Consider the following 10859-nt stretch of genomic DNA (forward strand, 5'->3'; position numbering starts at 1 on the left):
GCTCACGCCTGTAATCCAAGCACTTTGGAAGGCCAAGGCGGGCAAATTGCTTGAGTCCAGGAATTCAAGACCAGTTTGGACAACATGGTGAAACCCTATCTCTACAAAAAATAGAAAAATTAGCCAGAGATGGTGGCATGTGCCTGTAGTCCCAGCTACTTGGGAGGCTGAGGTGGGAGGATTGCTTGAGCCTAAGAGGTCAAGGCTGCTGTGAGCCATGATCATGGTTTGATTTTGTTCTACCCATTGCTTGAGTTGCTGCCAAATGCACAGAAGTTTCTGGCTCTGTTTACCTTTGTAGCAGTATTTGAAAGTATTGTTGCCTGCATTTTCTTCTCATTCATTTCCCTGTTTGTCTCATGCTTTGGGGGATCTTTCCAATGTTTCTTATGTTTTGATGGCACTTGCTCTCCCAATTTGGAATTGCCTGTTATCTTTTCATGAATTTTCTGAGGTTTCAGCTGGGGTAGGGTAGACTCACTGTAGAAATGTGTTAGACTTTTCTACCAGTGTTCTAGCACACTCCCCAAGTCTTCATTCTGTAAATTCAAGTTTTAATTTTGTCCCCCCATTGCTTGAGTTGCTGCCAAATTCATTCCATTTCTTTGTGGTAAGTACCTCTTATTTCTTTTATAGCTCAAGGAGAGCTGACTTTTTTTCTTATGTTTATTTGTCATCATTTAAAATGCTCTTTAACTTTCCTTAAAAGTCTGTGTTTTTTAATTTTCCCTTGTGATCTGGCTTTCTGTTCTTGCAGTCAGACTGGAATGCAGGCAGGTCTTCTTAATTCATTTCACCTTTTTCTCTGCACATAATACTACACTGACTTCCCTTGTTAGGAAGGAAAACACATTGTTTTATTCAGGTGTCTTGTTTCATATACTTATTTGCATTAATGTTATGGCTCGGGGAGTGCATCTCTAGAATAAATGGTCCTTTCGTGGAGGAAAGTCGAGAGAATTAAGGGTTAGCGTGCTGGCAGTTTGATTTCCTTTCCTTTCCTTTTTCATTTTTCCGAGTTGGAGTCTTGCTCTGTTGCCCAGGCTGGAGTGCAGTGGCACAATCAGCTTACCGCAACCCTTGCCTCCCAGGTTCAAGCGATCCTCGTGCTTCAGCCTCCTGAGTAGCTGAGATTATAGGTGCATGCCACTATGCACAGCTGATTTTTGTATTTTTTTAGTAGAGGTCTACCAGTCTGGTCTCAAACTCCTGACCTCAAGTGGTCCTCCCGCCTCAGCCTCCCAAAGTGCTGGGATTATAGGTGTGAGTCACCATGCCTAGCCTTGATTTCTTGTTTCTTTTTTGAGGGACTTTCATGTCTTGGTCTCTTAATTCATGTCTGTGAATTGTTAATATTGTATATTCACTCAATACTAAATGCTGGGAACTTAAAGATGTTTACACATAGTCCATGTCCTCCAGAGGATTGTCCTGTGCTTAATGTTTTCAAGTTAGCCATTTTTATCAGTAATTGTTTAATATCTAGTCTCCTCCTCCCCACATTGTAAGATCTGTATGGGCATGGCTTAGTCAGCTTTTTCTACAGCACCTAACACAGTGCCTGATGATAGTTCCTCCTTAAATAGTTTCTGATGCAATACCTGACCTGTCTTTCATGAGGTCATTTTGTGATAGATCAAGTGGCAACAAATTTGTTAAATCTGTTAAAAATCTGGAAATGTTCACATTGCCTTTAGAGACAGTGAATAAAAGGAAAAAGCAGGTGAAAAAACATCTGCACTGTAGGCTCTTGGAATCTGCGGATTTGTCAGTGTTTAACATTTGGTGAAGATGCCTAATTGCATCTCAAGACCTCAGAAGCTCCTGTAAAATGTTTTAAATGATTACTTTCTGAAAAATGACTGGAAAGAAAAAAACAGTTGCTATTAACAAGTAAGGAAAGTGTCACATCTAAGAAAGTAATGGTTCTCAGCTGGGAAATAAAAGGTTTAGATATGTTATCCACAGATTAACATACAGAATTTAGTCTTGTCTTGAGCTCATGTTACTTTATGTGGAAACTAGGAATATCTTAGCCCATGCCAATTTTAGCTGATTTAAGTCCAAGATAACACTTGAAAGAGAACGAGATTATGTTGTAATATGATTTGCCCAGGTAACATGCTGGTGCACATGGAAAATTTGTGAGGTCGGGAGCATATTGTAAACCTTTCTGAATTTGTGAACTGTGGGATTTAGAAAATCTCAGAATGGGCCGGGCGCAGTGGCTCACGCCTGTAATCCCAGCACTTTGGGAGGCCAAGGCGGGCGGATCATGAGGTCAGGAGATCTAGACCATCCTGGCTAACACGGTGAAACCCTGTCTCTACTGAAACTACAAAAAAATTAGCCGGGCGTGGTGGCGGGTGCCTGTAGTCCCAGCTACTTCGGAGGCTGAGGCAGGAGAATGGCGTGATCCCGGGAGGCGGATCTTGCAGTGAGACGAGATCATGCCACTGCACTCCAGCCTGGGCGACAGAGCGAGACTCCGTCTCAAAACAACAACAACAACAAAAAACAACACCACCACCACCACCAACAACAGAAAATCTCAGAATATTTTGGGGATATTTCAAAGATTTACTGTAGTTGAGGTTACAGGTGGAAATTTGCTTGTGTTCTTTCTCCTCCCTGACTCCTTCCTTCCTTGTCTCCTTTTACACCTTTCACTTACACATCCTTCAATTTGCCCAACCCCACCCTGGTTTCCTGCTTCCTTTTTCCTCAATCTCATGCCCTCCACATACTTTACGGCAAATTATTTTCCTTCCTGGAAGGACCCACTGGGTTAAAGGCTTGTTAAGTAAATTATGGGAAACTGAGAAGAATAGGAATAAATATTACTTTACCTTTTCTTTTTATTCCTTGCTTTGGATAAGGAGAGTATCCTTGTATTTCTGAATATTTACATGGTCTGTGTCTCTAATAATAAGAAGAGTACAGAAAGTGATTGGGAATAAAATTTTTTGTTTGATATTAATGATGTTTAGTCATTCTAAAATAATTAAAAACTCATAATATACTTTCTTTTAGGTCCGTATTGAAACAGCTACAACTTTGAAGTTAAATATCCTTCTGAAAATGTAAAAATACTTCATTGCAAAGAACTTTAACACTTTTAAGTTATTATTTATTTTGTGAAATTAATTTATGTATCCTTGTTTTAGATACAGATTTATTTTGATAAAACTTACGTGTTCTCAGTATTCCTTAACTGTGCTTCACCTGTTGATGATTTTGAATTTAGAACAGATCAGTTTCTACCGGTAAGAATATACATTTCCAGGTATTTTTTTAAAAAACTGTTTCTGCTTATGTCTTTGAATACTATTTTATACACGAAATTGTCTATGTGTTACTTATTAAAGTTGAATTTAAAAGTATGCTGTATTGGATTATTTTGGAGGACATAATTTTCATTTGTAAACTGTTTTGGTAACTTTTATTGGTAACAGTTCACTTATATTCTGCTTACTTTTGTTTAGCAGTTTTATCATCTATGTTGAAGTTGGTTGCCAAACTTTTTTTTTTCAAAATGGAAAATCATTTAATATCTTCATTTTATGTATGTCTGTTAATTTTACTCCTTAGGTTATTTCTCTGTGTTATTTACATGTGTATATCTGTATCCTATCCTACACACTAGACTGTAAATTACTTGATGAGCAGAATACCAAGTTCTATTCATCTTTTTACTCTTTACTCAACCTCCGGGACCTAGCATGGTGTTTTCCCATAACTGGTACTCAGTAAGCACTTGTTAAACATATCAGTAACATTGGGGTGTTAGTGTTTGTTCTTAAGAGGACTGGCTGAGAAGAAAGTTACGTGATAAAGTGTACTACTTTTGGTGAGGGGAATAGATAGGGAAGCTTGTAAAGCAGTGATCTTGCTTTAATAAAATAATCACTATAGACATTTTTGGATGAAAGAAATGTGTTGCAGAAATGTATACTAAAATGAGCCATATATCTGAAAGAACAAATTCTTGCTTTATGTAAGTGTGATTTGTTAGTTTATAATGTAATTTTCATAATATAGGAGTTCACAACCAGACATTAGGGTATTTGTTTTTGATTTCCCAATACGAACTATTCTGCCATTTTTAGAATAACAAGTTATATCTATAAAATATATATCTTCATGCAATGTATGTTAAGGGCCTCATCAGATAGCTGGCATGTGAGTGCAATAATGTCTTTTTGCTGTAGTGAGCAGGTCTTGCAAAACAAAACATTCTGTGATTGGCAGCGGGCATATATGGAAGAACAGTGACAAGGCATTGTTAATAGTTTAGTTAACAGTATAAAATTTAAACAGACATAGCTTAGACAATATTCCTCTAAACATTATTCAATTTGTGGATAAGTTAAATTCTGAAATGGACACATTCAGCAGCAATGAAGAAAGAAAACACTTTGTAAAACAATATGTAAAATACTGGCAGCTTAAACAATTTCAGGTTGTTTAGGTAATGCCAAGCTTTTGGCTTTCTGTTTATTTGACTTACTGCTTTGACATTATGATTTACTTCTTGCTTCTGTTCATATGAATGTCTTTCATTTCTGTTCTAAACCTTTTTTATTTTATTTCTTTTTAAAATGCAGTATTTGGAAACCATGTTCACACTACTTTTTCAGTTATTGCAGCAAGTTACAGAATGTGACACAAAGATGCACGTTTTGCATGTCCTTTCTTGTGTGATCGAAAGAGTCAACATGCAGGTAATTATATTGTAAAACATGAAAGTAAATGAGAGGTGGGTAGAATATATGTAGAATTCATTAATATCCTTGACTACATTGTTTAAGAGTTAAAACATTAATTGAAATGCTTCTAACTTACAGACTGTGGTTTCAGTTATGTATTATTCAAAATTGACATTTATATTCGATTTTTTTAAAATGCCTAAGAAAATTAAAATATGAAAAAAAATTGGATCAGCAATGTAGAGGTGTTCATAAAGCTGAATTTTACATATTTTAGAAGATCAGCCAGTGTAAAATTCCGTGTTTGAGGGCATAGCCACAAGTGTCCATCAGCAAGACTTCTGGGAAGTCTGTTATTTTTACCTTAAAAATTAAGTATTTTTTGTAGTCTGGTCTGCATTGTATTTACATTTGGCTTAATGTAAAAATGAGGTGTAACGCTCTTAACAGTTTAGTTATTCAGCTTCCCCTGTCACTCTGAATCTTTGTGGAAATTGTTAATCCGGATAACCACGCTATAATTATCCTTGTGACTTCCTATATTCTAGTTCACCATTGCATATCCTTGTTTGGAAAGCACTGAAGCAAATCTGTGATTTTCATTGTATTAGGAAAGATAATTGATTTGGATTTCACAGACTTAGAGTTTACTCTTGGATCTGCTGTTAGTGAATTGTGACACCATGAGCAGATATATTAATTCTAAAGCAATTGATGAGAATAGCTATTAATTATTGAGTAATGACAACATACTGACATGTGTGCTACATGCTTTGCATATATTTCTCATTTAGTTCTCACAAAAAACTTGAGGTAGGAGTTAGAATTTATTGTCTCAAACAATATGAGACTTGAAGGAACTTCTCAAAGTTCACATATTTTAATGGCACTGCCAGTACTTTAAGCATAATGCGACTCCTGTGGTAGGGTTGAGTCACTGTTAATCATTTGAAACAGATCTGGGTACTGGTGTCTAAAAGTAGTAATATCTTGCATGATTCTTAGTACTTGGTGTTCTTAATACATTAATCCCATTAATTCATTTGATGGTGTTTTTTAAACAACATTGAGAGAGTTGGTCACGCAGAGTTCCTTGCAACTGTTTTAAGAACTCATTTTAAGTCCTTGCCTCTGCTGTTTAGTTTGGGCAAAGTCTTTAACCTTGTGTCCTCATGTATAAAATGGTAAAGATAATTCTGAACTCACTTAACTTAGGATTTCGTGAGCATGAAATTATTATACATCTCCAGTATGCTTCAGAGTACTATAAAGTTGCAATAAATTGTTTAAAAAGTTGATTATAAAAACAAGATTTGGCCATTTTCTGTAATTTTATTTAGAAATATATGGCAGATGGAAATTTCTTAAATAAAACTTTTTTTTTTTTTAAATAGAAATGGATCTCCTTTCCTTTGTCTCCCCAAACTTTGAATTAAAACTTTTTCTCCAAAAGTTTGTTATTCTTTTGGCTTATAAATTAATGCTTTTGTGTTTCTGTCCATACTCATTTTTTGGAACACAAATAGCCTAAGCAGCTTACGTGCCTATATCATGAGAAAGTAACAATAAGATATAGTTATTCAATAGAATTTTTGTTTTTCAAAATTCATACTAAATAGGAAATGGTTAAAAAATATTTTCAGTTGTCTGATTCTTTAACTTTTTTTCTACCTTAACCTTTGATCAACCCTATCATTTTTATCTTTGTTGCATATATCCCTTAACTCTCTTTCATATGCCAAATTTGATGTTTGTCCACGAGGCAGCAAACTTTTAAAAAATGTTAACAAATTTTATCTTTTTTGAGACGAAGTCTCGCTCTGTCATGTCAGGCTGGAGTGCAGTGGCTCAGCTCAGCTGACTGCACCCTCCGCCCTGATCCCCTGGGTTCAAGTGATTGTTATCCTCAGCCTCCTGAGTAGTAGCTTGGATTACAGGTGTGCTATCATGCCTGGCTAATTTTTTTTTTTTTTGTATTTTTTGTAGAGATGGGGTTTTGCCAGTTTAACTGGGCTGGTCTCAAACTCCTGGGCTCAAGGGATGCACCGTCTTGGCCTTCCAAAGTACTGGGATTACAGATGAGAACCACCACAGCCGGCCAGAATTATGTTTTTGATATTAGGCAGCAAACATTTTGAGCCATCTTACAATAGTGCTTTCTTCTTCTTCTTCTTCCTTCTTCCTTCTTCCTTCCTCCTTCCTCCTTCTTCTTTCTTCCTTCTTCCTACTTCTTCTTCTTCTTTTTTTTTTTTAATTATACTTTAAGTTCCAGGGTACATGTGCACAAAGTGCAGGTTTGTTACATAAGTATCCATGTACCATGTTGGTTTGCTGCACCCATCATGTCGACAGTTACATAGGTATTTCTCCTAATGCTATCCCTCCCCTAGCCCCCCACCCCCCAGCAGGTCCCAGTGTGTGATGTTCCCCGCCCTGTGTCCGTGTATTCTCATTGTTCCACTCCTACCTATGAGTGAGAACACGTGGTGTTTGGTTTTCTGTCCTTGTGATAGTTTGCTGAGAATGATGGTAATGATAGACTGGATTAAGAAAATGTGGCGTATATACACCATGGAATACTACGCAACCATAGAAAAGGTTGAGCTCCTGTTCTTTGCAGGGACATGGATGAAGCTGGATACAGTAGTGCTTTGTGACTCATACAGTTTAATTTTGAAGTTTCAGTAAAGTCACCGTCTTTGTACCATAATGTACAATTAGTTGAATGTTGTTTTTACTTTTTGATAAAGTAGTTGAATTCACTTTTCTAGTGCAGAGATCTTATAAATATGCAGTCAAAATAAATATGTAATCATCAGGGGTGGTATCAGGTGGTCTTCGGGCCTGTACATTTCTGAAGTGAAAGAACAAAATTAAGGGAACTCTGTGAAATATAAAATACTCTGTTGAAAATTTTATCTAAAAGATGAGGTGTCTTTAGGAACTTAGGGTAATTTTCTTAACCCCAATGTTAGAGCCCTCATTAAAGCATTTATTAGATTGTCACTTACTTGATTTTCATGTTTTCAGTGATATGAATTTAAGTGGAGCTTTACCTATATATGAATTAACTCATAAGGCTATAATACTCCAAGTGCTTCCCCTACACCCCCAATTCTTTGGTAAGAACACTTAACATGAGATCCATCCTCTTAACAAAATTATAAGTGTAGAATATATTGTTGAGTTTTGGTACAATATTCTATAGCATAACCCTAAAGCTTATTCATCTTTTTTACCTGAAACTTTATAAAGCCTATTGATTAGTAACTCATTTCCCCTTCCCTTTAGTCCCTGGCGATCACCATTCCACTCTTTGATTCTATTAATTCGACTATTTTAGATACCTCATACAAGTATACTGGCAGTGTTTGTCATTCTGTAGTTTGTTGGATTTAGCATATTGTTTGCAAGGTTTATTGTCCCATATTGCAGAATTTCCTTTTAAGTCTGCATAGTTTGTATATGCAATTGCATGTATAATATGACATATTCTTTATCCATTCATCTGTTGGTGGGTATTTAGGCTCCTTCCACATGTTAGCTACTGTGAGTAGTGCTACAGTAAACATGGTAGTGCTAATAATTTCTTTGGGATCCTGATTTCAGTTCTTTTGAATAAATGCCCAGAAATGGGATTGCTGGATAAAATGGTAGTTCTAGTTTTCATTTTTTTTTTTGGAAGCTCCATGCTACTTCCCACAGTGGCTGTAACATTTTGCATTCCTAGCACCAGTGTACAAAGGTACCAGTTTCTCCACACCGTTGCCAACACTTGTGTTATCTTTTATTTTTGTTTTATAGTAGCCACCCTGACAGGCATGAGGTGATATCTCATTGTGGTTTTGACTTGCATTTCCCTAATGACTGCAAAAACTTTCGTAGTTCTATGTGATTTTTAAAATTTTATGCAAATAATTGAAATTGTCCTTCCCTTAAAATCCTTGTATTATAATCTTATTCAGAATTTTATATGGACAGTATTTTTTCTTTCACCTCTTTTCATTGAAAAATCTCAAACCTACAAAAAAGTTATAAAAATAGATCAACACTCATATATCCTTCACTTCATTAGTAAGTTTCATCACTTACTAATATTTTACCACATTTGCTTTCTTTTTATCTATCCACATGTACAGATTGTTGTTGTAAAACTGTTCCAGTTTTAGTTGCAGACATCATGGTACTCTCCAGAATATTAGACCTCTCCTTCTTAAGAGATGTATGCTCCATTTCCTACATTATCATAACCGTGATGAGACTCAGGAAACTTAACACTGATGCAATAATATTATCTAACATCAAATTTATATAAATGAGTATCAGTATTCAAATTTCCTTAGTTGCCCCATATGGGTAGCCTACCACCCCGCTGGCATATGTTTGGCTCTCATGTCCTTGATCTGTTATTTTTAATGCCCAGTCTTTTTCTCTTTCCTTTTATATCTTTCACAGCACTCTGTGATTGATTTTTTTTGTTTGTTTTTGTTTTCTGAGATGGAATCTTGCTTTGTCACCCAAGCTAGAGTGCAGTGGGGCTCTCTTGGCTCACTGCAGCCTCCACCTCCCAGATTCAAGTGATTCTCCTGCCTCAGCAGGAGTAGCTGGGATTACAGGTGTACACCACTATGCCCGGCTAATTTTTGTATTTTTAGTAGAGATGAGGTTTCACCATGTTGGCCAGGCTGATCTTGAACTCCTGACCTCAAGCGATCTATCCTCCTTGGCCTCCCAAAATGCTGGGCATGAACCTCTCTGCCCAGCCTCTATGATACTTGAAATTCTGTTTTTGTAGCATTAATTTTAATTTAGAACATTGTATATTCTAATGACAGCCGAGATTGGAATATAAATATTTTATGGCTTTTAAATGTAACTGGGTACTTTGGTTTTATTACCCCATTTGTAATTTATAGTATGCATATCTTTTCTGCAATTTCTGGGAAAGTATACTCCCTATTGAAAACCAACACTACCTCATTTTCCTTACCATTAGATTGTGTTGTCGTATGCTTATTTTTAGTTGAGTATGAATGAATTAGATACTTTGAAATCTGCTTTTACTCATTAATTGGCCTGCTTTTATGAGCTCATTGGAGTGATCTTTGAGATAGAACACTTAGCAATGTTGAGTACATGTTCCAGAAATATTATTATAGTCAAATTTTGAAAATAAGATATTACATGATAAATATGTTACAATAAGGTATTACCTATCTTAATATTTATTCACTTATATCTTACTGAGATGTTTGGGCAAATATTTAACTTGTTGTTTTTCTGCATTCCCCACCAACACTTCCACCACCAGGAGACGGGAGCAAATTCTCTAGTTGTTTGGCTACCCTTCATTTTACTAGCATAATAAAGAAACTCACGCTTTCTGGGAACATTTTAAATTTTAATCCATGATATTCAAGTAGATAGTAGTGAAGCTATGAAGGTCTAGTGTTTTTATTTCATCCCCAAGGATACTCTTATAGCAATTTCAAATACTGGAGCTGAAACGCTGTCCAGCATCATTGTAGATCCATTTTACTTTTCAAGAAACTACTGTTAGACTGAGCTGTGCTTCAGGGTAAAATTTAAAATCTGATTAACTTAATCCATGGTGAGCTAATCAGTTTTATCCTTTGAAAATGTTTTTTTCCTCTTGTGTTTCCACTGTACCTTGTATACACCTTCATCATGACACTTCTCCTTTTTCATTGTCAGAGTTTGTCTGGCTCTCTTTGTATCCTTTTCTTTCCAGTGCCTTGTGTTCAGGGCCTGAAACTTGGAAGATATTTGTAGAATGAATGAATAAATGCTGACTTTTTAAAAAACAATAGTGTAATTTCCAATTTGGTAAGCTGTTTTATTAAAAAGGAGGATATAACGGCATTTTCTGTTAACCTCTAAAGAATGTTTTTTTATATTCATAAGCGTAGTTTCATTCAGTACACTTGATAGTTGTTTAAAATTATTTTAAACTATTTACTATAGAGCCCTGGGTCTTTATGTAATGTCTAATTTTATTTCTTAAGGATGTAAGCTTAATACATTACATCTAATAAATATGAAATACGTGTTGCCTGGGACTTAATAGTGCTCTCAGTGTTTTTCAAAGTAAATTGCCTTCTTTTTTTTTTTTTTTTTTTTTTTTTTTTT

The 10859-nt window shown here is 35.7% G+C and overlaps 1 protein-coding gene across 1 annotated transcript in view; it reads left to right on the forward strand.

The window, feature by feature from the left end:
* Window positions 1–10859, forward strand: part of IPO11 (importin 11) — a 224917-nt gene that overhangs the window by 89861 nt on the left and 124197 nt on the right. Inside the window, exons 17-19 of the mRNA XM_011952217.1 lie at window positions 3034–3067; window positions 3226–3266; window positions 4608–4724. Coding sequence (XP_011807607.1) covers window positions 3034–3067; window positions 3226–3266; window positions 4608–4724 — 192 coding nt within the window. The remainder of the gene's footprint in view (window positions 1–3033; window positions 3068–3225; window positions 3267–4607; window positions 4725–10859) is intronic.

The sequence above is a fragment of the Colobus angolensis genome, unplaced genomic scaffold (genome assembly GCF_000951035.1).
Source record: "Colobus angolensis palliatus isolate OR3802 unplaced genomic scaffold, Cang.pa_1.0 Scaffold337, whole genome shotgun sequence".
NCBI lineage: Eukaryota > Metazoa > Chordata > Mammalia > Primates > Cercopithecidae > Colobus > Colobus angolensis.